The 27,972-nt window shown below is 58.4% G+C and overlaps 1 protein-coding gene across 1 annotated transcript; it reads left to right on the top strand.

Moving 5' to 3' along the window:
* Positions 1 to 1,028: 1,028 nt before the first annotated feature.
* On the top strand, positions 1,029 to 27,967 carry SCN4A (sodium voltage-gated channel alpha subunit 4). The gene is made up of 24 exons (XM_068531694.1): positions 1,029 to 1,301; positions 1,391 to 1,509; positions 1,638 to 1,727; positions 2,025 to 2,153; positions 2,651 to 2,742; positions 4,743 to 5,039; positions 5,838 to 5,901; positions 6,164 to 6,305; positions 7,096 to 7,305; positions 7,935 to 8,088; positions 9,938 to 10,176; positions 11,976 to 12,149; positions 13,021 to 13,377; positions 18,098 to 18,598; positions 20,298 to 20,430; positions 21,117 to 21,271; positions 21,752 to 21,925; positions 22,022 to 22,144; positions 23,408 to 23,686; positions 23,976 to 24,029; positions 24,228 to 24,365; positions 24,899 to 25,003; positions 25,645 to 25,915; positions 26,742 to 27,967. The coding sequence occupies exons 1-24, from the start codon at positions 1,029 to 1,031 to the stop codon at positions 27,965 to 27,967; spliced, it is 5,499 nt and encodes a 1,832-aa protein (XP_068387795.1).
* Positions 27,968 to 27,972: the final 5 nt, after the last annotated feature.

A 27,972-nucleotide genomic window follows, 5' to 3' on the forward strand; every position in this document is an offset into this window, starting at 1 on the left:
GGACCTTTCCTGTGTGTCCTTCTCTTCCACGTTAGCGTCTTCAGGCTCTCCTGACATGACCCCCCACACACACACCCTGCATTTTCCCACTCCAGCTCCCCCTGCCTGCCCATGGGTTAGGTCCCATGGGTCCTGGGGGAGGGAGCTGGTGGCATCCTTGGCAGTGCCCGGGAACCTTCCTTCTTCCCTCTCCCTGCCCAACATCACACCTCCCCAAAGCTCAGGACAGGGCACTCCACATTCCCACATCTTCCTTTTCTCCTCCTTCCAGGCCAGATATGGTGAGTACAGGCAGGTGTACCACATTCTCCTTTCTCATGCCCCTGGCAGACATCAGTAATCAATCACAGCAGTCTTTTTGCACTGAGTCTGGCTGCAACCTTTTTTTTTTTTTTTTCAGGCTGCAATCTTGATAGTCTTTGCCCACATCTCCAAGCAGCCAATAGCAGCGGATCCAAGTCAGCCCTCAAGATGTAATCCGTTTGCCATTCCTGCTTTAGGCTGACCCCATCAGGCCCCTCACCTCGGCCCATCCTCAGTCCACCCTCACATTTCACATCTGATTCCTTTCTGCCTCACTGCTGGATAGAGGTCACATGGGCATAGCCAGCTGTGGTTTTCTCTGTCCCCATAGGCTGAAGCCACACAGTCCCCAGAACTTGGGCCCAGGAGGCGGTTGAAGGCACTGGGGCGTTGGCCCCAAGTCTCGAAGACGGAAGAGGATCTGGTTGGTTTGCTGTCAGTCCAGAGGGCAGCCAAGCCCTTGCTGGGGAGAGTGTGGTGCGGGGCTTGGGGGTGATGCCCTTGTGTCCAGCACCTGTGCAGCAGCACCTGGGCCCTGCAGGCACATCTCCCAGCCCCAAAAGGGCCTGCACGCCGACCTCCCCGCCCTGGCCCCTGGTCAGGCAGGAGCTGAGTAGCGGACAGCAGGCCCAGGGCGGGGTGGCCGCCCAGCACCCCGGGGGCTGCACGCTGCAGCTGTCCCGGCTGCCTGCCGCCCTGCTGGCCCCTGAGCCCAGGATGCGAGGATGGCCAACTCATCTCAGCCCACGGTGGTGCCTCTGGGCCCTGAGAGCCTGCGCCCCTTCACCCGGGAGTCCATGGCAGCCATAGAACGGCGGGTGATGGAGGAGGAGGCCCGGAAGCAGCGGAACAAGCAGATGGAGACTGAGGGGCCCGAACAGAAGCCGTGCAGTGACCTGGAGGCTGGCAAGAACCTGCCGCATATCTATGGGGACCCCCCACCGGAGGTCATTGGCATCCCCCTGGAGGACCTGGATCCCTACTACGGTGACAAGAAGGTCCGGGCCTGGGAGGCTTCCCTCCACCTGTCTGTCCATTGTCAATCTGTCCGCCTGTCCCAGGCCTCACAGCTCTCTCCCTGCCGCAGACCTTCATCGTGCTCAACAAGGGCAAGGCCATCTTCCGCTTCTCTGCCACACCTGCTCTCTACATGCTGAGCCCCTTTAGCACCCTCAGACGCTGCGCCATCAAGGTGCTCATCCACTCATATCCTGCCCGAGTGGGGCGAGCGCAGGGGCGGGGAAAGGCAGGGAGGGGGCGGGGATGGGCGGGAGGCCCTCTTTGCACCTCCCCTCCCCACCTGCTCCCTCACTTTCCTTGACTCTCCCCCCGACGCTGTTCAGCATGTTCATCATGATCACCATCTTGACCAACTGCGTGTTCATGACCATGAGCGACCCGCCCTCCTGGTCCAAGCATGTGGAGTAAGTCTCCCGCTCCCCCGTTGCCCCGGTCCCAGGTGTCTGCCCGTCCCGGGTGTGCACTCTGAGGATGCCCAGAGTGAAACTGCTCTTGTCTTCCAGGGAGACAAACACTGTCCCTGCCACCCCCATCCACACACACCTTAAGACCCTGGAATGGCACACACTGTCACTCTCACCAATGTCCTCAGCCCCTGGGTGGCATATGTCATTTCTGTGCCCTCCTTCCCAGGAGGTCCATCACTGCCACCCACACCCAGGCGTGACATGGCTGGCCCTGGCCGGCCCTCTCCCTGCCAGGTACACCTTCACAGGGATCTACACCTTTGAGTCCCTCATCAAGATCCTGGCCCGAGGCTTTTGCATCGAAGACTTCACATTCCTCCGGGACCCCTGGAACTGGCTGGACTTCAGCGTCATCATGATGGCGTGAGCAGGGCCCCGAGGGCGTCCTGAGGCTGATGAGGGTGAGGGGAGGGGGCCAGGCCTCAGAGAGGGCAGCTGAGTGGGCCAGCCCTCAGAGGGTGGACGGCAGGGCCGTGGGTCCAGCTTGCAGATAGTGGGCTGCACAATTCTAGGAGCTGCCATTCCCAGGGTCTGGCTGGCAGGCTGTCCCGGTGCCCCTACACATAGCACATATGACCACACACAGCAGCCCTGAGCCCTAGTCCCACGGGCCCCCACCGGGAGAGCTGGGCTACCCTTGCTAACCCCACTCCTCAGCAAAGCTCCTGCATTGTCTTCCCCACCTCTCAGGCCCCGATAGGAAACTTGCTGTGCCTGACCTGTCCCCCCGCATCTCCACGGTAACCCCAACTACAAGGATTCCTTGGGAATCCTCATTCTGGGCCTGGAGAACCTGTGACTTCTGCCCTACCGCTCACCCCCGGCTCTGACACAGCCCTCGCCCCAACCTCCCCACCCAGGTACCTGACGGAGTTTGTGGACTTGGGCAACATCTCAGCCCTGAGAACCTTCCGGGTGCTGCGGGCCCTGAAAACCATCACAGTCATCCCAGGTACTGGGGAGGAGCAGGGACCCTCTGCCCAGGCCATCAGGCCTCCCCCCTCACCCAGGCCTGGAACCAGGCACTCAAGTTCTATGACCCAGGGTCACAACCGTCCCAGGTGGTGTCGGACCCACACCAAAGCCTGGACACAGAGGGGCCCCTGTGGCCAGAGAGGAGAAGGGGCCCCAGGTGGGAGGATGGGTTTTGAGAGGCAGCATAGCAAGGTGGTTAGAGCACAGCTTCTGGAGCCAGACTGCCTGGGTTCAATTCCCACCTCCACCACTTCCTAACTTTGACCTTGGGTAAGTGGCTTCCCTGTCTGCCTCAATTTCCGTATCTGTGAAATGTGCATAATAACAGTACCACTCATCCGGTTGTTATGAGAATTCAAAGCCTTGATAGCAATAAGGTGCTTAGAACAATGCCTGGCCCAGGGTATGTGTATTCAATAAAATAAGCAGACTGGGCAGAGCAGAGACCTCCACCTGAGAGAGACACAGAGAATCAGTGATGGAAAGTCCCAGCCCTGTGGGCTCAATAATGAACACGCCACATACCCACTGAGCAATCAGGCCAGGGCAATTCCAAAGTAATGCATCAAGAAGCATGAAATAACTAGAATCTGGATCATCCGGACCCTCAAAAAAGCATGTGGAGAAACTGGAGAAGGTTCATTAAAGGAGAGAAAGATGATCTGAAAAGGCATGGAGAACAGACTCTGGGAGGAGGGGAAATTGTGAAGTCTTAGCGCTAGAAAATACCTTAGTTCTCCTCTAGTCCAAAGCCCCCGTGAATTGCAGTTGAAGAAGGAGGGACCCCGGGAAGGAAGAGCTTACTGAAGGCCACACGGCACGTTGGCCCCTGAGTCAAGGCCACAATACCTTCCCTCGGTGCCATGCTTCCAGCATCCTCAGAGCTCAGAGGGTTTTTATAAGGAGGCTGCTGAGCATCTGTTTTCATACCAAGATAAGAAAAAGAAATAAACTAATATTGAAGCAAGAGACACACTGATTAGGCCCAAGGAAGAAGTTATGGTTGTTCCATAAACGATGGAATCTGAGCCTGGAATTCCATACGATTTGGCTATGCCTTTGCCCGTCCAGAGGAGTGGAATGCAATATTGCAAAGTCAGCCTAGAGGTTCTCAGAGTGAACCCTGCTGTTCCTTGGGTGTTAACAGGCACTAAAAGAGAAAGGGGGCTTCCCTGGTGGCGCAGTGGTGGAGAATCCACCTGCCAATGCAGGGAACACGGGTTCGAGCCCTGGTCCGGGAAGATCCCACATGCCGCAGAGCAACTAAGCCCGTGCGCCACAACTACTGAGCCTGCGCTCTAGAGCCCGCGAGCCACAACTACTGAAGCCCGCACGCCTAGAGCCTGTGCTCTGCAACAAGAGAAGCCACCGCAGTGAGAAGCCCACAAGCCCGCGCGCAGCAACGAAGACCCAACGCAGCCAAAAATAAACAAATAAATAAATTTACTAAAGAAAAAAAAAGAGAGAGAAAGGGTTCTGTGTCAAATAAGGTGAAACGTGGCATTAAAGTTTTTGTTTCTGTAGGACTTTTCCGAGCCTTTGATAGGCTAATCTACACAAGGACCCTCCAAGAGGGCGCTACAGAGCTCAGCCTTCCCCAAACATGATTGAACCCCTTTTGTTAAGGGCACAGCTTGCTAGATGAGCGTTCTAAGGAACACACTTTGGGAGTGCTGACTTAGCGACATTTATTAAGCTCCACTGTGTGACTGGGTGTTGCTCTCTGAGTCGGGCAACACACTGTGAAGTCTTCATAGTCCCTTCTTCTAGTGGCTGAGATTCGGTGGCCATTCAAGGCTCCAGATGGAGGTTGTAACCAGAGAAGGATGGGGCTAATTTGGGAAGGCTTCGGGCAAGCAGTGCCCCAAGTAAGTCAAGGCTTGAAGGAGATGGAGTAGGCAGAGGCTCGGAGGGGCTAAGTCGGTGAGTTACCCCCTGCCCTGCCCAGCCCCAAGCTCTCACCCTCTCTGTGATCAGGGCTGAAGACCATCGTGGGAGCCCTGATCCAGTCGGTGAAAAAGCTGTCAGATGTGATGATCCTCACCGTCTTCTGCCTGAGTGTCTTTGCCCTGGTGGGGCTGCAGCTCTTCATGGGAAACCTGCGGCAGAAGTGTGTGCGCTGGCCCCCGCCCTTCAATGACACCAACACCACGTGGTACGGCAATGACACCTGGTACGGCAATGACACCTGGTACGGCAATGACACCTGGAACAGCCAGGAGAGCTGGGCCAGCAACTCTACCTTTGACTGGGATGCCTACATCAATGACGAAGGTAAGAACGGAGGGTCGGGAGGCCAGTGGGGTCTTTCCCAGCCCCGATGGCAGCCCCTTGTGCGACAAAGAGCATGGAGAAGACCTGAGTGTAAATCCATCACTTACCAGCTGGGGCAACCTCTGACAAGTCACTTCATCTCCCCCTCCCTCAGAATCTTTACCTATAAGATGGAGACAACAATACCTTTCTCAAAAGGGTTTGTGTGACAACAAATGCCAAATTGCTTTGAAACTCCTAAAGCTTCTGCTATAAAAAGCAGCAGTCCATAGTCCCTGACCTACGTACTCCTTGTTCTCCATCACACCACATGCTCGCACACTGGCAGGGCCACCACCAGGCCCCCGCATCCTATTCACATACCCAGACTTCATAGGCTCACACGCACAAGACAACATTCTCATAAAGCCACTCTTACTTCACACTGTGCCTTCTGGCAACTGAGAAAATGGTACCCCTTCTTCAACCTGGCATCCTGGATTCTAGCCGCATCCCCCCTTCAGTTGAGGGTCCTGCACAGGCACATGGTAGCCCCATCCACACACATGCATGCCCCCCACCCCGTATCCCTCTGTGCCCCTGCTGCACGCCACACTAGGCACTGAGCTGACAGCAAAATGTATCTACCCAGAGACCTTGGAACTTGGAGCTGCCCTTAAAGGAGAGGGAAGGGGCACCCAGAGAGCATCCATTTGGGGCGTGTGGTCCACACAGATGTGTCCACAGGTGCACAGTGGGTACTGTGCCCACAGCGTCCATGTGGTGACATGTTTCCTTTGTGGCCTCTGACTCCCAAAGGGAACTTCTATTTCCTGGAAGGCTCCAATGACGCCCTGCTCTGTGGGAACAGCAGCGACGCTGGGTGAGTGACACTGGCGGGGAGGGGTGGGGGTGGGGGCGGTGGAGGGCAGGTGTCCCAGGGTTGTCAGAAGATGGGGGATGATTAGGGATGAGGACCTGGGGTGGATGGAAACGTAAAGAAAATTCATGGGCAGGAGGGGAACACTTTCCATTTTTCGGGATGCAGACAAGACGGAAGGATATTTTTCTCTTGGGATCCCCCCATCTATCTCCAGGCTGGAGCTCTCCTTTCTCCCTAAAACCAGCCCCCATCCTATCCCCAGGCGCTGCCCTGAGGGTTACGAGTGCATCAAGGCCGGGCGGAACCCCAACTATGGCTACACCAGCTATGACACCTTCAGCTGGGCCTTCCTGGCTCTCTTCCGCCTCATGACACAGGACTATTGGGAAAACCTCTTCCAGCTGGTACAGCAGCCCCCCGCCCTGCCCCTCAGCCCCACGGCTACCTCCCTCCATCTCCACAGCCTCCTCCGGGCTTGGTGGGGCCCCTAACAAGGCTGTCCCCTCCATGGTACCCCCTAAATGCCCCCACATATAGGTTCTCAGAGCCCTCTGACGCTAGGTACCTGCCCAGATCTGAGCCCCAGCCCTTTCTTCCTTTTCCTCATTTGCCTTAAGAGCTGAGATCTGAGCCGGGCACAGACTCCCAGGCCTCACAGTAACCGGTAGGGCAGCTTAGACTCCAACTCTGCCCATACACAATTATTTACCTTCCACTGTTTGCAGGTGGGCAGGTTGGGTCTGGAGCAACAGTGCCTTCTGGTTCCTGGTGATGTTTCTAACATGATGATGTTAATAATAATATTTAGTAATATAATAATAGCTGCTATTTGCTGAGCTCTTACTAGATGCCAGGCGCTACGGGAAAGCTAGGATTCAAGCTGATCCCAAAGCCCGTGTTCACCAATTTTTATCCTGGTTCTCTGATCTCAAGATGTCTGGCTGAGGTCCTCAGGGCTTTCTGAGCCAGGAGACCAGGAAGGTCTGGGTCCTGAGTATATATTTTGAAGCGCCCCAGAATGTGGCTTAGCCTGCCAAGGGTGGCCATACCTTGCCTCAAAAGCCCTCAAACTGCCTGGCTCTGTGAAGGACCCTCTCCTGCATTTACCTATCTGGGCAATGGATGTATGGAGATGGGTGTGGGTGAAAGCAGGCGGGTGCCATGTGACGCTTTCTCTCCCTCCCCGACTCCCAGACCCTTCGAGCAGCCGGCAAGACCTACATGATCTTCTTCGTGGTCATCATTTTCCTGGGCTCCTTCTACCTCATCAACCTGATCCTGGCGGTGGTGGCCATGGCATACGCTGAGCAGAACGAGGCCACCTTGGCCGAGAATCAGGAGAAAGAAGAAGAGTTTCAGCAGATGCTGGAGAAATTCAGAAAGCAGCAGGAGGAGCTGGGGAAGGTCTGGACTCAGGGGGAGGAGGCCGAGGATCCAGGGGTCTCCCTGCCCCTCGGCCTGGGTGCTCCTGGGCAGGCTGAGGGGTGTCGGGGGAGGCATGGGGTAGGGCCTGCGAGGCAGAGGACGGGGCGGGGCAGAAGGCCCAGGCTGGAGCTTTGGTGGGGTGGGAGGCATCCAAGCAGTGGAAAGAGTATTTCTCAGCTCAGTGCCTCAGTTTCCCCATATATAACAAGGAATCCGGAGTAGTTAAACCTGACGTAGCCTTCCAGCTCAAATTCCTATGGTTTTATGATTCTTTATGGGCAGCGTACGGGCCCAGGCTGAGGGAGAGGCGGGTCCTGATGAGGCCCCAGGGAGCAGCTGTACATTTACCCATCATGTCATGAAGTGCAGGGTCAGTCAAGGCTTCAGAGAGTGAAGGGTCTTCAGGATGTGTGTCCTCAGTCACTTTGGTCCCTACCCTGTCACCCCACCACCACCGAGGTTGCCGCCCCTGCCCACAGTAAGCTGGGTGCGGGCCAAAAAGAGGGGCCCCCAGCCTGAAAGGCTCAGGAAGAAGCTCTGAGAATCCATTAGTCCATCCCCATGGCTCAGCGATGGACTTTATGTCCATCACCCTTGCTGGTCCACAGGCCAAGGCCGCTCAGGCTCTGGAAGGTAGGGAGGCAGACGAGGACCCAGCCCACGGCAAAGACTGCAACGGCAGCCTGGACACATCAACGGGGGAGAAGGGGCCCCCGAGACCCAGCTGCAGCGCAGACAGCGGCGTCTCAGATGCTATGGAAGGTGAGTGCCTGGCATCCCCATACCCACCCTACTCTGCCTGTCCTGCCCATCAGGCCACTTGGGCTCCCGGGGTGGGGGCCGGGAGGGCCTGGCTGGGCCCAGCTTCAGGACAGTAACTTAATATTGGCATCGAAGAAATGGCCGTGATAAAAATAGTCCTGGCTTACCCTGGCCCAATTCTGGCTGCAAGGCCAGGCTGTGGCGGGAACTGGGGGCTTCCGGGAGGCCTTGGGGGCTGCCAAGGCAATGGGGAAGGACAGGATAATAATACTAACCAGGAAGGCCCAATGTTCCGGAAACTGGAGATCCTGTTCCTCAAATATCTTCTGGGTAAAAGTTAAACATCAAAGGTCTCTCTGCCCAGATAGAGTCACAGACTCCCCCAAATCCCTGTGCTGCCCCCCAGGCCTCAGTGGGAGACTAGGATAAGGTAACGAGGAGAGGGTGGATAGACATACAGACGGATGGATGGATGGATGGATGGGTGGCTGGGCTGAAAGATTAATGAATGGGAAGAGACATGGGTGTGTGGATGGATGAGAGGGAGGGAGGAAGGCAGTAAGGAAAGACAGAGGGAGGAGGAGGAAAGGGGGAAGCAAGGGAGGGAAGATGCAAGGAAATCTGACATAGAAGGGATCGGGTCCTCTCCCCAGGTGTCTCGCCTTGTGCCAGGAAGGACTTGGAGGACTTTGCAAACCTCTAGAGGGCCCCATCCCAGCTGACCTTGTGTGACGGGCATCCAGGTGTCTGTGTGCCCTGCCAGAGAATGCCCCAGGGAATGCTGGGCAGGGCTGGCCGAGGAGGTCACTCAACGTTGTCCTTACTGGGACTGTGGTGGCAAGTCTGGGGCCTCAGACACAGTTTAGGGCACCCGCAGTAGCACCCGGGTTGGGGCTAGGGGTGTTGCTGCCAGAGCAGAATCTGCAGCCTTTGCGAGGTCCGGTTTACTAATTCTTGGATGAGGGTGCGGCTCAACCGCCCCCAAACTCTGGGGTGTCCCAATCATGCACTCAAACCCAGGTGTCTATGGGGCTGCCCCCGGCTCCAGTCCCCTTTCCTCATCTGTGACGTGGGGGCACTAATATACTTACCTCCTCCATTTCCGGTGGTAATTAAATGAGAGCACGCCCAGGCTGAGAACCCCCATGGGCAGCAGAGGCCTGGAAGACCAGGAGGAGAAGCAGCGTCACCCATGGGCCTTACGGAGCCCCAGGGGTTTAGAGCTGGAGTGGCAAGAACAGGGGATGTTTCCAGAAAGCTACCCTGGTGGGAAAGGAAGGACTGGCTGGGGACAGTCTGGAGGGGCCGGCATACTGGCAGTGGGAGGGAGAGCCCTCGGGGGGAACCACGGTTTGCTCCTGAGTGGCGCTGGCCAGCAGCAGGTGGAACTGGGACCCAGCCCCCTGCAGTGGCCTCCCGCCTCTCCCTGGGGGCCCTCGGGCCCCTCCCCAGCCGAGATCGCAGCCCTGGGCCATAGGCAGAGGATGGGAGTCACCCCATCGCGTTAGGGGGTGGGGAGCTCCAGGAAGGCGGAGCTGAAGTAGAACACTGGGAGAGGAGCTTGGGGTAAGGCTGCTGAGGGTGTGGCTTTTTGAGGGTCAGCTAAGGGACAGCGGGTTGTGGGGTGGGGCGCTGAGGGGTGGGGCCATGTGGGCGGTGTCTAGAGGGATGGGTCTTGAGGGTGACCCACTGAGAGGCGGGGCTTGGAGTAGGCCTCCCTGAGGGGGCGGGGCTTGAGGTGTGATGCTCTAGGGGGCGGGGCTTGGAAGGTGGGACCAAAGATCTAGGTGGAGGAAGGAGCACGTGAGGGGGGATCCTCATCAGGTATCTGTTTCCACCCTACTCCCAGGGCTGGAAGAGGCCCACCAGAAGTGCCCACCGTGGTGGTACAAGTGTTCCCAGAAAGTGCTCATATGGAACTGCTGCACCCCGTGGATGAAGTTCAAGAATATCATCCACTTGATCGTCATGGACCCCTTCGTGGACCTGGGCATCACCATCTGCATCGTGCTCAACACCCTCTTCATGGCCATGGAACATTACCCCATGACGGAGCAATTTGACAGAGTGCTCAACGTGGGCAACCTGGTAGGGAGCGGGCGAGGGAGAGGCTGTCCTTCCCGTGCAGGACAGGAGAGGGGCCACAGGGCCCGATGGGCTGTGTGGAAATATGGGGCACGATTAGGGGGCGTAAGGGGACAGGCTGGGGTTATTTTCCCAGCATATGTGTATACGGGGGCATGAGTTGATGTACCAGGGATGCACATGGGGTGATCCATGGGATGTGGAATTTGGGTTTCAGGGTACTTGGGGGCAGATAGAATGGGGATGAGGTGCTTGACCTCTTATGATCAGGATTTCAGGGGCTTTGGGGTCCAGGCCATGCCCTGGAGGCAGAGATGGGGGAGTGAGAGCACGGAGGTATGGGGGGGCTGGATGGCAAGTCTCTCCACTTTCAGAGGTTGCTGTGGGACTAAGAGGGACCAAGGGACCTGGACGTGGGGGTGTAGAACCATGGGCACCCAGGCTCAAGAGGCCCCAGCTCACCCTGGAGGCCCCAGGGCATAGTCCCCCAGCCCTGAGCCCCCCTGCCCGCTGCCATTTCTCCGGCATGGCCAGGCCAGCTCCCCTCTCCAGCCCTTTCTGCTCTGCTATTGTCGACACACACTGATCCGCCTGCTTATCCCTGCCCATTAGGAGCATTATCACCTCGTTGCCAGCCCCTGTGGAGCCTGACAAAGGGAAAAAGCCGCCTCCTCCTCCAGCCCAGCCCCACCCTTCCCCATTGCCTTTGCAATCCTTCCAGGATGGCGAATGGGCAAGATGCTCCCCCTCCGCTGAGGGCGGCGGGGAGCCCAGGAAGAGTCAGATTCGGGGCCTGGGGCGGGACGAGGACTGGGTGGGCAGCACAGGAATCAGGCCCTGGACTCCCCAGCCTGCGAGGCAGGCACGTCCACCCCACGGAGATGCCCGAGGCGGCCGTGGCCAGGCCGGGCTGGAGGAGCAAGGGTGTGCTCTGGACCCGCGGTGCAGCTGCTGGGGTGTGTGTGATGGGCCCGGCCCGCCGCCTGCCCACCCCCTGACCACCCTCTGCTGCCGTCTGGGCACCTGCTACGGCCAGGGACAGCTCCTGGGCGGGGCTCAGCATGTGCCCGGGCAGGCTGTGGACCCGGGGCAGCTGGTGCCCGGCAGGAGGGGGGCCGTGCCCAGGGAGCCTTTAGAGGTTCTGCAGCCCTCGGATGAGTCCAGGGCTCTGGGGGCTCAGCTCTGGCTTCTCACTGATCCTCCGCTTCATCCTCTTTGGGGCCCTGCCTTAGACTTCCGAAGCCACCAAGGTTTTCTGGGTCCTGGGACCCCAGCCATCCAGGGTAGAGAGGCTGTAGGGTGTAGGGACAGGAGACTGAACTAAGCACCCCAAGACCTGGTTTGAGACAGGCTTCTACGTGGGCAGTGTGACCGACAGCTTGCTGCTGACCTCTCCGAGCCTCAGTTTCTCAACTCTGGGATGAGCGCGATCATCCCTCCCAACTTCACAGAGGTCGGGATACCGATAAGGTCATAATGTGAACCACAGCATGCTCTATGAGTGTTGAATAGTATTATGATTGGGCTGAGGCCCCAGGAAGTCACGTGACACAGGCCAACAGTCCCAAGGCCAGGAACGGACGGGCCCCGGTCTCTGAGTGGTTCCCACTCTGCCCTGTGGCATGGTCGTTCCGCTCCTCACTCACTCACATACACACACCTGTGGGCCGTGGGTACCACTGCCTGCGCCCCCACGGCTCTGTCACCCTCCCCTCGAGCCCTGGAGGTGGGAGTGGGGTGGGAGGCTCCCGAGGTCCTGTGCCTCTGAGGCTCTGTGACGGGGGCTGCACCCCACCCTGCAGGTCTTCACGGGCATCTTCACAGCAGAGATGGCGCTGAAGCTCATCGCCATGGACCCCTATGAGTACTTCCAGCAGGGCTGGAACATCTTCGACAGTATCATCGTCACCCTCAGCCTGGTGGAACTGGGCCTGGCCAACGTGCAGGGGCTGTCGGTGCTCCGCTCCTTCCGTCTGGTGCGTGAGGCCCTGGCACCCGGGCTGGGGAAGGGTGTGGTGAGGATGCCCGGAGGAAGGGAGGAGAGACTGCCAAGAAGCCAGAGGGCTGGAAGTAAGGCCCCCCTCTGCCCTTTGGTCGCCACTCTGCCTCTTAGAACCTTTCTTACTGGAAAAAAGGAGAAAGGTGCCCTCCCCCTTATCACACAGAGCTGCTGGAGGACCAAAGTGACAGCCCAGGAGCTGACATTTGGGCTTGACTCCTAAGTGACCTTGGGTGGCAGTGGGGTGGGGACTTCAACCCATATTGCAGAGCTGAAAGCTGAGGCTCAGGAAGCTCATCAGTAGTGGAATTGGGACTCCGAGTTAGCGTCCTTTCCACTACCCCATAGGGACCTCTCATGCTTCCACAAAAGTATAGAGAAGGTAAGATACACCTCTGTGTACCTTTCACCCAGCTCCAACAGCTGCCAACATTCTATAGTTCTTGTTTTATCTGTCCCCCCAGTTTTTCTGTGGGGAGTATCTTAAAGCAAATCCTGAGATTTCATTTCACTTGCAAATACTTTAGCCTGTATATTTAAGAGATAAGGACTCTTTCTTTTGATCACTCGAAGAGGATTAGGGGGTAGGATGTGAGCATCCCCATTTAATAGAGAGGTAAACTGAGGCCTTGCATCCCTCAGTGGGTGGGAGCTGAGCTGTTCAAAAGAGTTCTTTCTGGGAATTCCCTGGTGGTCCAGTGGTTAGGACTCTACACTCTCGCTGCCGAGGGCCTGGGTTCAATCCCTGGTCAGGGAACTACTCTTTCTCCTATAAGGATGGGGCTCTCTTGGGGCTGGGCCAGGGGTCCGCGGGCCTCACCGGCCCCTGCCCTCGCCCTGCCCGGCAGCTGCGGGTCTTCAAGCTGGCCAAGTCGTGGCCAACGTTGAACATGCTCATCAAGATCATCGGCAACTCGGTGGGGGCACTGGGCAACCTGACGCTGGTGCTGGCCATCATCGTGTTCATCTTCGCCGTGGTGGGCATGCAGCTGTTCGGCAAGAGCTACAAGGAGTGCGTGTGCAAGATCGCCGCAGACTGCAACCTGCCCCGCTGGCACATGCACGACTTCTTCCACTCCTTCCTCATCATCTTCCGCATCCTGTGCGGGGAGTGGATCGAGACCATGTGGGACTGCATGGAGGTGGCCGGCCAGGCCATGTGCCTCACCGTCTTCCTCATGGTCATGGTCATCGGGAACCTGGTGGTGAGTGAGGTCGGCTGGGTGGCTCCCCCACCCTCGCCCAGGACACCCAAGTGTCCACCATGTGTCCATGCCTTTATTTCCTTTAAATCAGGCTGTCGTTGAAGGGCCCTTTTCCCATGAGGTTACGCTGTGTGAAACCGCCGATGCTTGTTTTCTACCTAACCCCAACCCCAAATGGCAGTTTTGTATGGTTTAACTCAGTGGCTCTCAAATTTTAACCTGCTTAAGAATCACCTGGGAGTTTCTCAGAACCTAGATTCCTGGCCCCATGCCCCAGAGTCAGATGCAGCGGCTCTGGGCCGTGGCCCAGGAACCGGCATTTCTAATGAGCTCTGGGTGATGTCACTGCCGCTGGTACAGGGACCACACTGCGGGTAGTACTGTTGAGACCTAGTGTTTTGGGTAAAGTAACATGATAACTGGAGTCAGACTGACCCATGTTGCAGTCCCGGCTCCTCCGCTGTCTGTGTGACCTTGAACGAATCACTGCTCTCTGGTTGGCTGAGTTCTCTAACTTCACGTGGAAGAAAAATGGTAGGCCCCTCAGGGGGTGGCCGGGAGGATTGACTGTGACCGAAGAAGGCACAGTGTGGGGTTGGCACCAGGAACTCCTGGCCCTTTTGTCCTCCTACCCTCTCACCCTCTGTTCCCAGGAATTAGGCCATGGGCGTTGGGAGGATCTGGAGACGGCATGGGCTGCATCCATCCTGCCACTTTCTGTATGCGGGGCTGGTGCAGGGAGGGAGGTGCAGGGGCCCATGAGAAACGGGGTGTGAGGCCATGGTCCAGCTAACCAGAATTTCTGTGGCTGAGGCCGGGGGAGGCATCTCTCCGCACCCTGCCGACTCTGCTTCTCCCCTTCTCGGGGTGGGGTCACTCCTGCCAGGAGAGCTGTGCCCAGCTGCCCCCTGTGGTGGCCGACGCTGCCCCGGGCAACAGGGAGTGGGAAGACACACGTCCCCATGTTCTGCAAAGGCCTGTGGAATCCTTGAGCTGCTGGGTCAGCGCTTCTCAGCTATGGCTGAGCTCCGGCTGGGGGCAGGGGCAGACTGGCGGCGGGGGGGGGGGTGTCACCTTAATTGAGGAGGGGACCTTGGGAGGGGGTCCCAAGCCCCCAGGGACAGCCAGACAGCAGAACCCAGCCTGGTTGCTCCTGGGAGGGGGGGTCTTAGGGAGTGGGGAGAGTGAGGGAAGATGGAGAGTGAGGGCAGATGTCCCAGCAGAACTTTGGGGCAGGATTCGGGATGGGTGTGTGGGAGCGGGCTCTGAGTAGAAGTTTGTGAGGGCAAGTTTAAGGGCCTGGAGGTGACTAAAAGGGTCTGCAGGGGGTTTCTGTCTGTGTGTGTGTAAACTCAAAAACATTTCAGGCCCCTACTTTACCACTTGATGACTGGGAAACCTTGAGCAAGTTATTTCTCTCTGGCCTCAGTTTTTCTCATCTGGAAAATGGGGATGATGGGGGTGGTGACCTACTCCACTGGGTGGTCGTAAGGATTACATGACACACGTCCAAGTGCTTAACAAAGCACTTGGCCCAAGAGGCCAGGGGGGGTCCAAATGTTACAGGCGTTGAGGGAGCAGTGGCGGATTCAGCACCCATCACCAACCAGCATCACACTCCTGGTGTTGGGCTCTGCCACGTGCCGGTTCCTGTGCCAGGGGCTTTACGTGTATTATCCCTAATGCTCTTGACGACCCTGTGCGGCAGGTAATGTTGGCTCCGTGCTTCCAGGAGGCACAGCCCAGAACCACACAGCTAGTGTGAAACGGAGCCTGGACTAGGACCTGGGTCTGTGTAACTCCAGTAGCAACAGCGTCAATACCAGCAGCAATGGCACCAATGATGAGGTTAGCATCAGCAGTACCAGCGATGACAGCTGACCTCTATTCATGTTTATTCAGCATTCTGAGCACTTTCCTGGTATTGATCTCTTAATGCTCACCACCCCCTATGAGGGCCGTGCTGTTTTATCGAGCAAAGTCTCAGGGAGGTTGATTAGGAACCTGTGCAGGATTTGAACCCAAGCAGTCTTGCCCCAGAGTCTGGAACCACTGCACTGCACTGCCTCTGTGTGTGTGCCACCCGCACCCTCCCATCACACACACATGCACACGCGTGCACACACACACAGATGCACACACCTACCCACCCTGATGCCCTTCTCCGGCCCAGCTCTGTGGCTCTCCCACTTTGCTCAAAGGAAGCAGAGTGACCAAGGGGGGGCGGCACTGCCAGCTCCTTGGGCACTGTCCCCGCCCACCACCCTCCCAGGCCTCATGGAAGCAAGTGTCTGCCAGAGGGCACCGGGGCACCCCGCCAGGGTGTGTGGGGACCCAGGTCCCCTGCGTCCATGGCACTCAGGCACTTCCTCGGGGTTACTGTGAAGAAGAGGAAATGACCAGGGCATAGGGAACCCACCCCTCAGAGCCCCCCAGGGGAACTTGCTGTCAGTCCCCCTTCCCTCCAACCCACCCCCCATGCCTTGCCTGAGGCAGCTATTTCTGTCCCCGGCAAGAGCCGTGTGCAAACCCTGCTGACCCAGAGAGCAGCTAATTCCCATCTCAGATGTGTTTCTGGCAACTGGACACCTCCCGCCAGAGAGGGAAAGAAAAACCAGTAAATTTTGGTGGGGGGCAAAGGCAGAAAAGTAGCTAGAAGACATGGCAGTGGGGACGAATACCCCCAGCACATTCTCCCAGAGAGAGAAGATATACAATACACTATATATATATATATATATATATATATATATATATATATATATATATATATATATTTTATATATATTTTTTTAAGACCACATTTTTTTTCTTTTAATTTTAATTTTTTTTTAATTTTTATTTTTGGCTGCATTGGGTCTTGGTTGCTGTGTGCAGGCTTTCTCTGGTTGCGGCGAGCGGGAGCTACTCTTCATTGTGGTGCGCGGGCTTCTCATTGCAGTGGCTTCTCTTGTGGAGCACTGGCTCTAGGCGCGTGGGCTTCGGTAGTTGTGGCTCGTGGGCTCTAGAGCGCAGGCTCAGTAGTTGTGGCGCACGGGCTTAGTTGCTCCACGGCATGTGGGATCTTCCCAGACCAGGGCTCGAAACCGTGTCCCCTGCATTGGCAGGCGGATTCTTAACCACTGCGCCACCAGGGAAGTCCCTATATATATATATTTTAAAGATATTATGTCAACATGATAGTTAAGACAATAACAAAAAGACCTTGGAGGACACTGGTGAAGGCCAGACAGTGAGATGCATGGAGAAGATGGCCAAGGGTGGGAGATTCACATTCTGGTCCTCCCTTGGTATCTCAGGGGATCGGTTCCAGGACACCCTGCAGATTCCAAAATCTGAGGATACTCAGGTCCTGTAGAAAATGGCGTAGTACAGTTGGCCCTACTTCCTCATGTCCACTCATACAGCCCCACCCTGAGACCCCCAGAGTAATACCTGCCTCTGGCTGACAGGAGCCAGAACCCCCACCCCAGCCAGGCTGTACCTTCCTCCTCGCTGCCCTGGGGTGGGAATAAGCTGGTGGAAGTCAGGGCCACTGCACTGTGTAGCCTCCGGGGTAGCCATTCACATTGTAGTCTAAGTAAATGATGCCCTCTGAAGTTGTACAATGATTGGAAACCTGGGTTCTAGTTCTGACTGTGCTGTTTGTCCTCAGGCAAGTCACTCCACCTCTCTGGGACTCAGTTTCCTCAGTCATAAAATGCTGAGCTGGCCTCAGAGTTAATCACACTCCTCCCTGTACCTTGTAGAGTCTTCTATTATCATACACATAACAGCCAACAAATTTTGAGTGCCTACTGTGTGCTCTACTTGTACTGACCTTTTAATCCTCACAACAACGTGAGGAGGTAGGTATTGGAATCATCGCCATTGTACAGATGAGGAAACTGAGGCACAGAGCAGTGATAGGACTTGCCTCAGGACACACGGCTAGTAAACTGGGGTTCAAAGCCAAGCAGCGTGGTTTCAAAACCTGTGCACCCCAGTCTCTGCTTTGTGCATACCCACTGCATTGTATTTTTCTGATCAAATGTCTGTCTCTAGGCTGAGGGCAAACTGAGGCCACTTGCTTCTACACACAGTGGGAGGGGCTCAGTAAATGTCTGTCCACTGGAAAATAAAGTTGATGGGGGTAGGCCAGTAGCCTCTTAAGTCCCTTTCAGTGGGGCTAAGAGAAAAGAACCCGGTGGAGCAGGGAACCCCAAAGGAAGAAAAGGGAGTGAACAGTGGTAGGTGAGATGCCCCTTCTACAGCAACAGGGGACATGCATCTGGGTATCGGGAGCACAGGGTCTATTAAAAGTCCCATTTACCAGACAAGAGAAGAAGGCTCAAAAGATTCAGGCTCCCGATAAGTCCTGGAAGCTTGGAGACATGAGTCCTGTTTTTTGTTCCACATCCCCTGGCAGTGGAGGTGGAGGACAGAGTCATAGAAAGAGTCCCTGTCACCCAGTGGGCCTCCCCGAACCCTGCCTCTGCCTTGGTCAGCAGAGTCCTATCATGTGCGTAAGACTCAGTTTCCCTATCTGTAAAGTGGGCGTGACAGTAGCACTCCTCACCTTCACAAGCAGTTGTGAGGGTTCCGTTAGGTGACGTCCTCTTAACAGCCCACCATGAGGTGGGTCTGATCTGGAGACCTGAGACTCCTCGTGCTGGCTGAAGGTGGCACCCTCAGGGGCCTAGAGGCTGAGCTCAGGCTCCCCCCACCCCCTGCTTCCCAGGTCCTGAACCTCTTCTTGGCCCTGCTGCTCAGCTCCTTCAGTGCCGACAGCCTGGCGGCCTCGGACGAGGATGGCGAGATGAACAACCTGCAGATCGCCGTCGCGCGCATCAAGTGGGGCGTCGGCTTCGCCAAAGCCTTCCTCGTGGGGCTGCTGCATGGCAAGATCCTGAGCCCCAAGGTTATCATGCTCAGCCTCGGGGAGACTGGGGAGGCTGGCGAGGCCGGCGAGGCCGGCGAGGCTGGGGAAAGTGTCTCCGAAGACGAGAAGAAGGAGCTACCGCCCGAGGAGGATGAAAACAAGGACCTCAAGAAGGACAATCATATCCTGAACCACATGGGCCTGGCTGACGGCCCTCCCCGCAGCATTGAGCTGGACCACCTCAACTTCATCAACAACCCCTACCTGACCATCCACGTGCCCATCGCCTCTGAGGAGTCTGACCTGGAGATGCCCACAGAGGAGGAAACAGACACCTTCTCGGAGCCTGAGGATGGCAAGGTGAGCCTGTCGCAGAGCCTGGATCAAGGGGTCGGGAGTCAGACAGACATGACTCTACATTTTTGTGTGACCTTGAACATGGCACAAATCCTCTCCAAGCCTCAGTTTCTCCATCTATAAAATGGGGTAATGGTACCCACCTTGTGGTATTACTGTGAGCATTAGATGAGATGCTGTGTGCAAAGCACAGTCAGCTCTCTGTGAACGGTGACTGTTATTACTATTAATACAATTATTATGGCATGCCCTGCCTGTCCTAATACTCTAGGCCTCTCCCTTCACCCCTGCCCCACAACTCCACCTGGGTCCCCTCTCCCCAGCAGGTGGCGCTCTGAGACAGCATGTTCTCACCTGAGGCACCCTAGCTCCAGGGCTGGGATCCAAGAGGCCTCTCTTAACCCCCCTCTGGGTTTGAAGCTCCTGCCAAGTCCTTGCCATTATTATCTGTTTCTGTTTAGACCCGACCTGGAGGGCTGGTCCCAACCTCCGAGTGTGGGCCAAAGTGCCAGGTCTGGGCTGGGGACTCTGAGGAGAGGGGTCAGGGGCCCAGTAGGGTTGGGTTCAAGGGAAACAGAGAGCTGGGAGCTGGAGCCGCTACCCGCCCTCTCCTCCATGCAGGGGGCCTGCTGCTGGGTTGAGGTTCCCCTCCCCTGCGAGGGTGGGGGAGGCCCTGGTGGTCTCCCCCAGAAGCTCAGGCTGAGCCCCCTTGCCCACCCTCCAGCTCCGGCAGGGGAAGGACTAGCACATAAGCTAGGGCGGGGCCCCCTGCCCGTCCCCACCCTATCGGCGAGGGCCCCGCTGGCACCAGAACCTGAATAAACTTTGCCCTGAAAGCTCTTGACTCCTTGTTCCCCCCAAATACGTGGCACACTGACTTACCAGGGAGCCGAGCGCCTGCCAAGCTATAAATACCCAGGGAAATGTGGCACTAACTTCGGTATGAGGAGTGCGGGTGGAGGAGGGCTGCGCAGCAGCCGGGGCCAAGGCTCTGGGGGCTCTCACGGGGAAACAAGTACGGCTCCCAGGGGGCTGTGGGAGTTGGGGTGCATGGGCAGGGCAAGTGGCTCAATGGGTGCCGTGCCCAACCTAACGCCCGGTGCCTCGGTTTCCCTTTCTGTCGACTGGGCACAAGGCCCTCCCTGGTTTTCTGGCCACTGTTCTGACAGCCGCCCCCTGCCCCTCCAGGCTACCCTCTCCATCTTCCTCTTCAGGGGCCTCACCCCCAGCCGTGAAGGGGGCCCCATGAGGAGTGCAGGCTGGGGGCAGGAGGCCGGCCTAGATGCAGCACCGGGAGGAGGTGGGAGAGGCCTGGCCAGGCTGGAGCACCAGCCGCCCCACCCGACCCACTCCCGCTAGGTTCCCTTGGCCCCAGGCTGGAGCTTTGGCTGCAGAAAAGTTTCCATCCCTTCTGGATTCCTCAGCCAAACGGACCCCGAGGCTAGGAAGGCTCGGGCTTTGCTCCATCCTGACCCCCTTCCTTCCCCAGGCCTCATCCCTGTCCCACTCCAAGGGCAGGACCAAGGCCTGTGGCTCTTCTGCATAGGCCCCAGTGCTGGCTGCATAATCCAGGGCTGAATGAATGAATGAATGAGTCTGCTCCACCCTCTCTTTCCCTTCTCCCTTCTGGTCTCCCATCTTGACCTCCCCCGCCCCACCTTGTGGGAGGGCCCGGGGTCACGTGACCCTGTGGCCTCTGCAGAAGCCGCTGCAGCCCCTCGACGGGAACTCCTCCGTCTGCAGCACTGCCGACTACAAGCCCCCCGAGGAGGACCCCGACGACCAGGCCGAGGAGAGCCCTGAGGGGGAGCAGCCTGAGGAGTGCTTCACCGAGGGTGAGGCCCAGCCCGCGTGTGTGACCCCACCTCGCCTGGGTGCTTCCCCGAGCCCGGCAGACCCTGTAAGGGGCCCGAGGCCGGCAACAGCCCCAGCCCCAGCCCGTTGCCCCCTCGGGGACATCTCGGGGACACACGCATTACCAAAAGCAGGCAGGGCCTTCTTCCTCTGATGCTCTCCTGCCCTGCCCTGCGGCACCCGGAGAATAGAATGCCGGGAAGGGGTGTCAGAGCAGCGGATGCCCCCAGCCCCTGAGCCTCTGATCCCTGCAGCGTGGGCGGCGGGTGACAGAAGCATCAGCCCGAGGGCTGCCGTGCAGAATCCCCGCAGAGCCCTGAGTGTGGCCGGCACTGCACGAGGCAGGCGCTCAGCAGTGGCCGCTCTAAGACTGTCCTCCTCCTCGGCTTCGTCTGCCAGAGAGAGGCCTGCCTTGCCCTTCAGGAACATTTTTGCCCGGAGGGCCTGGGCTGTGGCAGAGTGAAGGCTGCCTGGGCGAGGTGGGGGAGGATGGGGACAGCCGACGGCGCTAGAACCTGTGCTGGCTGCCTGCACCCCTGTGCTCTGGAGGGTCTCTGCATGTGGTTGTGTGGGGGGGGAGGGCGGATCCCGGGAAGGTGGCGGGACTGTGCCTCCTAAGGTGGCCCCCAGGCCCGTGACCGGTGCCCCCGCCGCCCTCCCTCCCCAGCCTGTGTGCAGCGCTTTCCCTGCCTCTACGTGGACGTCTCCCGGGGCCGAGGGAAGATGTGGTGGACCCTCCGCAGGGCCTGCTTCAAGATCGTTGAGCACAACTGGTTTGAGACCTTCATTGTCTTCATGATCCTACTCAGCAGTGGAGCCTTGGTAGGCGCTGCCCTGGGGACCGGGCACTGGGCAGAGGCAGGGGCCAGGCCTGGGCAGCCCCGAGCCCAGAGAATCCTAAAGAACTTACCACTGCTTCCAGGATGTGTTGTAGACTGTGTTAATTTTCTTAAAGAGACAGATGGGCTCTGAATCCGTATGCATCCTTAGCTGACAGGTCCCAACCGGGGATCAGGTGGGGAAGGCCTTGGGAATTGGGGGTTGGGAGGGCAGGATGTGTCAAGGTGAACCCCCCGACAGACCAGTGAGGGTTACTATTACGAGGCCTGGGAAAGGGGAGCTGAGGAGCTTCTCCCCACCGGGAACTCACTGGCTCACCCGCATGCTGGGCATGGGGAGTCTGCCCCCGCCTGGCCCCAGGTGCCAGACCCCTGGGAACCAGCAGCTTCAGGCAGGTAGGGGCGTGGCTGCCGCCCCGGCCTCCTCCGGGCCCTGACCACCCCGCCCTGCTGGTGCCCCCAGGCCTTCGAGGACATCCACATCGAGCAGCGGCGAGTCATCCGGACCATCCTGGAATACGCCGACAGGGTCTTCACCTACATCTTCATCATGGAGATGCTGCTCAAGTGGGTGGCCTATGGCTTCAAGGTGTACTTTACCAGCGCCTGGTGCTGGCTCGACTTCCTCATCGTGGATGTGAGTCTGCCCCACCCCCGGCCCCGCCGCCAGATCCCAGGCGGTCCTTGCGGCTGAGGCCCTGCACTCCCTGACCACCCTCCCCTCCCATTCCAGGTCTCCATCATCAGCCTGGTGGCCAACTGGCTGGGCTACTCGGAGCTGGGACCCATCAAATCCCTGCGGACGCTCAGGGCTCTGCGTCCCCTGAGGGCACTGTCTAGATTCCAGGGCATGAGGGTGGGTGCCGAGGGGGACCCTGAGTAGGGCTAAGGACTCGGGGAGCAGCCACAGCTTGGAAAGGGGCTGGGGGTGTCTGTACTCCGGCCACCACCAGGGGTCCAGGTTTGGAGGTCCCCAGGCATCCTCCCACACCAGCCCAAGTGCCCATTCCCGCCCTCAGCCCCCTCCTTCGCTCATCTCTTCCGCCACTGGGGGCAGCAGAGGCTGCAGCAGCTCCCAGGAGGGGCCTGAGGGCACCGAGGCAGGAGGAGAGGAAGGAAGGCAGGTCTGTGGGTTTATAGGTGTCCCTCCCCAGCCTCAGACTGGGGCCCCCCAGGACTCCAAGCCTGCCCACCCTTCCCTCAGGCCCTTGAGGGCGGAAGTGACAGGTAAATACAGGGTTCGGGCAAGACCAATGGGACTTCCCCAGGCAAGGGGGCGGGGGTAGGGGGGGTGTCTGTTAGGACCCACGCTGGAGGGACGAACTGCCATGAAGCAGCAGGTTGCAGGTCAGCAGTGCACTCAGCCTGGGGGCTCCCTCCTGGTCATGCAAGAAGCCAGCCAGCACTGGGCCCTCCCACCCCTGGAGCCGGGACCCCTCCCCACCAGGGGGAAGTGACCTGGCAGCTGGTTGGTGCCCCAGCCAGGAGTAGAGCTCCCCTGGGCATCACTGGGCTTGTGCCACCCACTTTGTCTGGAGGTCATGGAACGGCTTCTCCTGGAAAACAGATAATTCTCAGATTCAGTTCAGCCTGAAATAATGAGGTTGGCCTGGGTGGCCACCGCTGGCAGGGCACAGAGTCCAGTCCCAAGGGTCCTGCTGCTTCAAAGACTCGGCTTCTTTTCTGGGTCTGTGTCTCTAATCCTGCGAGCAGATGAGCAGGGGAACAGGTCACGGGGACTGAGTTTCCTATGGGGGCCAAGGAAAGAGTGTTTGTCTCCTGCCCGGTGACCCGTGGCCGGGCTGCTTCCAGAGAAGCCCAGCCTCCACTCTGGGCTGATGGCTCCAGCCAAGCGGAGAGCCCTCTTCAGCCACCAGGCCGGCAACCCACTACCCCTACTCCTTGCTTACCATCCCCTCACCCCCAAGTAAAGCTCAGCAGACTTCTCCCCCAGGCCTGGCTCAGATGGGCCCTCCTCCAGGAAGCCTTCCCTGAGCAACAAGGCCCAACCCTGCCTGGCCCCCTGGTTACTGTGGGTGGGAACCCTGTCCCAGAGGAGACTGGGTGTCCCCACCTGCCTGGGAGAGGATCTGGAAGTGACCCCCTCCCTGGCCCCCAGGTGGTGGTGAATGCCCTCCTGGGAGCCATCCCCTCCATCATGAATGTGCTGCTCGTCTGCCTCATCTTCTGGCTCATCTTCAGCATCATGGGCGTCAACCTGTTTGCCGGCAAGTTCTACTACTGCGTGAACACCACCACCTCCGAGAGGTTCGACATCTCCGAGGTCAACAACAAGTCCGAGTGCGAGAGCCTGATGCACACGGGCCAGGTCCGCTGGCTCAACGTCAAGGTCAACTACGACAACGTGGGTCTGGGCTACCTCTCCCTCCTGCAGGTGGTGAGTGTGACCCGCTGCCCCTGCCCAAGGCTGGGATGGAGGTGCCCCCGCATTCTCATTGTACCTGAGCGCCCTGCCGCTCCTTGTTAGGGGGCCGCCCACCCTGCTTCCAGGGCTGTGGGACCCAGAGGTAGTGTCTATACCTCTCCGGTCTCTATTTGATGCCTCCCCAGGGGAGCTCAGGGCAGGCAGCCGCTGGGGAGGACCAGGCGGGGGCAGGGAGGGAAACTCAAGGATGATGGAAGCGGGGGGCGGCCCCCTCCCCTCACATCCAACCACACTCTCTCAGGCCACCTTCAAGGGCTGGATGAACATCATGTATGCAGCCGTGGACTCCCGGGAGGTGAGTGGGGGCCCCCGAGATGTGGCTGGTGAGTGAGCCAGGGGAGAGGACTCAGATCCATCCCCACCCCATGCTGCCTCCTCAGGAGCCCCCGAGACCCCACAGCCTGGGGGTGGATGGGCCCACAGTGAGATGGAGAGCAGGGAGCAGGCAGCGTGTACCCCCAGCCCACCCCATCCCATCCTGTGGCCCCTGCAGAAGGAGGAACAGCCCCAGTACGAGGTGAACATCTACATGTACCTCTATTTCGTCATCTTCATCATCTTCGGCTCCTTCTTCACCCTCAACCTCTTCATTGGCGTCATCATCGACAACTTCAACCAGCAGAAGAAGAAGATAAGTATCCAGCCTGACCTTCCCCGGGCCCTCCCCTCCCCAGTCTCCCTCCTCCCTCCCTTCGTCCACTCCTTCCTTCATACATTCACAAACACTGCCTCTGCACCTGCTGTGCTCTCGCTGGCTGGCGGCATGATTCAGCAAGGCTGGGTTCACATCCCACCAGACAACCTTGGACAAGTGAGATGTGGCCACCTCGAACCTTGGTTTCCTTATGTACAGAATGAGGTTCGTGCCGCCTGCCATGCCGGCTCGTTCTGAGGACCCAACGAGACATTGATGGAAGGTGGCCCAAAGCGGGCAGTGAGGCTGCGCTGGCCCCTTGCCTCTGTCGGTCACCCAGTCCCCTCCCCTCCCTTCTCTGGACCCCTGAGTCCCCCTTCCCCTGCCTCCCTTGACCTCCATCTCTGGCCGCTCCAGGCAGGTCCCACCGGCCCCCCTGCTGGGGTGTGGGTGGCTTTAAGGGTGGTGCCTGAGAAGGTGAGAAGGGGGACACCCCCCACCGCAACCTCACGGGCCCCATCCCACCATACTTTGGAGGGAAAGACCTCTTCATGACGGAGGAACAGAAGAAATACTATAACGCCATGAAGAAGCTTGGCTCCAAGAAGCCTCAGAAGCCAATTCCCCGGCCCCAGGTACCAGCCTTCCGGGCCCCTCCCCCTGCAGCCTGTATGAGGCTTCTGCCTAAGGGGGCCACGGGGGCAGGGGGCAAAATGCAGCCTGCGCTCTGCCCACCAGGCTGTGTCCCTGGCGTGAGGCTGGGTCCACCTGCCGGGAGGGGCGCCTCTCTGTAACTGTACAGACACTTTACACCCAAGCAGCAGCTGCCTGATAAACTCCGGTCATTGGTTTACCCTTCGCCTGGCCCTGCACGGCTCCCCAGTGTCCAGTCAGCTCTTCAGCTGGTGGCCTCTGGGGCAAGGGCCCCTGGAACGGGGAGGAAGAGGATGTCCAGGCAGCCCCCCAGTGAGCAATGACTTCAGGAGAAGGATGAGGGGTTGCTGGGGGACCTTGACGGGAGGAAGGGTCCCAGAGTGAGGAAGGATGCCCACGGACCCCACAGATTGGCCTGTTCTCATGGGTCTCGCCGCCCCTGCCCTGGCCGACTCCGCCACAAGACCTGACACCTCCTCTCTCTCTCTCTCTCTCTCCCTCCCTGTCATGCTGTCGTGTCTTCTGCCGTGTCACCTGCATCTTCTGCCGGTCCGCGTCCTGCCCTGACCACTGCCCCCCACACCCCTCCGCGTGCATCCCCGCACTGCCATCCCTGCTACAGAACAAGATCCAGGGCATGGTGTACGACTTGGTGACGAAGCAGGCGTTCGACATCACGATCATGATGCTCATCTGCCTCAACATGGTCACCATGATGGTGGAGACGGATGACCAGAGCCAGCTCAAGGTGGACATCCTCTACAACGTCAACATGATCTTCATCATCATCTTCACGGGCGAGTGCGTGCTCAAGATGCTGGCCCTGCGCCAGTACTACTTCACCATCGGCTGGAACATCTTCGACTTCGTGGTTGTCATCCTGTCCATTGTGGGTGAGCAGGGCCAGGCTGGGCTGAGTCATTCAGGAAGGCCCGGTGCTCCCATCCTCGTGTCCACACACACACCTGCTCATGCACCTGCCGTGCTCACACTCACACTCACACATACACACGTGCGTGTGCACCTGGTGTCTACACTTAATGCGCTAAAGCACGTACGGTGGGCTCCCAGGCAACCTGTCACCTTCACACGCGTGACTACGCCTGGGAAACATTTACTTGTCCAGTGGATGCACACTCAGGTGCCCATGTGCTTCGGGAAAAACATAAGAAGATGGTTCCAGTATCCTTACACACAGGAGAGCTGTGTGTAATTGTGATAGTAACTAGCTATCATTTATCAGTCATATACTATTTGCCTGACACTGTGCTATGCACTTCACAGGCATTAGCTCACTGATTGTTCCTAACAAACGTCCTGAGGCTGGTACTGTTGTCACCTCCATTTTACAGACGAGGAAACTGAGTCACAAACCAATTAGGTGACACGCCTGAAGTCGCACACCCAGAGCTGTCCTCCCCCGCCCTCTCATCCATGGCATCTGCAAACAGCCTTAGCGATAGGCCTACCACCATTCGCTTTGACACATCCCACCTCCATGCAGCCGTGTCAGGGCAAAGACGGAGCCCAGGCCCCAAGACCCCTGGGAGAGCCTAATGGGTCAGGCCATTCGGGCTGTGCTCTGAGCGGTGAGCTTCTCCTGCTCCTTCCTGGGGAAGAGCCCAGCGGGCTGGGCCCCCTTGAGCCGCGCGTGCCCCCTGCTCCCCGACCCAGCCGCCCACCCTGAGGGCGGCAGTCCTCACCGCTTCCTCCCTGCAGGCCTCGCACTCTCTGACCTGATCCAGAAATACTTCGTGTCACCCACGCTGTTCCGTGTCATCCGCCTGGCGCGGATCGGGCGCGTCCTACGGCTGATCCGAGGGGCCAAGGGCATCAGGACGCTGCTGTTTGCTCTCATGATGTCACTGCCCGCCCTCTTCAACATCGGCCTCCTCCTCTTCTTGGTCATGTTCATTTACTCCATCTTCGGCATGTCCAACTTCGCTTACGTCAAGAAGGAGTCGGGCATTGACGACATGTTTAACTTTGAGACCTTCGGCAACAGCATCATCTGCCTCTTTGAGATCACCACGTCGGCCGGCTGGGACGGGCTCCTCAACCCCATCCTCAACAGCGGGCCCCCCGACTGTGACCCCACGCTGGAGAACCCGGGCACCAGCGTCAGGGGTGACTGCGGCAACCCCTCCATCGGCATCTGCTTCTTCTGCAGCTACATCATCATCTCCTTCCTCATCGTGGTCAACATGTACATCGCCATCATCCTGGAGAACTTCAACGTGGCCACGGAGGAGAGCAGTGAGCCCCTCGGGGAGGATGACTTCGAGATGTTCTACGAGTCGTGGGAGAAGTTTGACCCCGACGCCACGCAGTTCATCGACTACAGCCGCCTCTCCGACTTCGTGGACACCCTGCAGGAGCCGCTGAGGATCGCCAAGCCCAACAAGATCAAGCTCATCACAATGGACCTGCCCATGGTGCCAGGGGACAAGATCCACTGCCTGGACATCCTCTTTGCCCTGACCAAAGAGGTCCTGGGAGACTCTGGGGAGATGGACTCCCTCAAGGAGACCATGGAGGAGAAGTTCATGGCTGCCAACCCATCCAAGGTCTCCTACGAGCCCATCACAACCACCCTCAAGAGGAAGCACGAGGAAGTGTGCGCCATCAAGATCCAGAGGGCCTACCGCCGGCACCTGCTGCAGCGCTCCGTGAAGCAGGCTTCCTACATGTACCGCCACAGTCAGGACAGCAGCGGGGACGCAGCCCCTGAGAAGGAGGGGCTGATTGCTGACACCATGAGCAAGATGTATGACCCTGAGAACGGGAACAGTGGTGTGCAGAGCAAGGGGGAGGGGAGGGGCTCGACCTGGGACCCCAGACCTGCCATGGGGCTCCTGTCCGTCAGACCCGCAGGCACAGCCCTCCCTCCCGCCCCACCCCCAGGGCAGACGGTGCGCCCAGGGGTCAAAGAGTCTCTTGTCTAGCAGGC

This window comes from Eschrichtius robustus, chromosome 20, assembly GCF_028021215.1.
Source record: "Eschrichtius robustus isolate mEscRob2 chromosome 20, mEscRob2.pri, whole genome shotgun sequence".
Classification (NCBI taxonomy): domain Eukaryota; kingdom Metazoa; phylum Chordata; class Mammalia; order Artiodactyla; family Eschrichtiidae; genus Eschrichtius; species Eschrichtius robustus.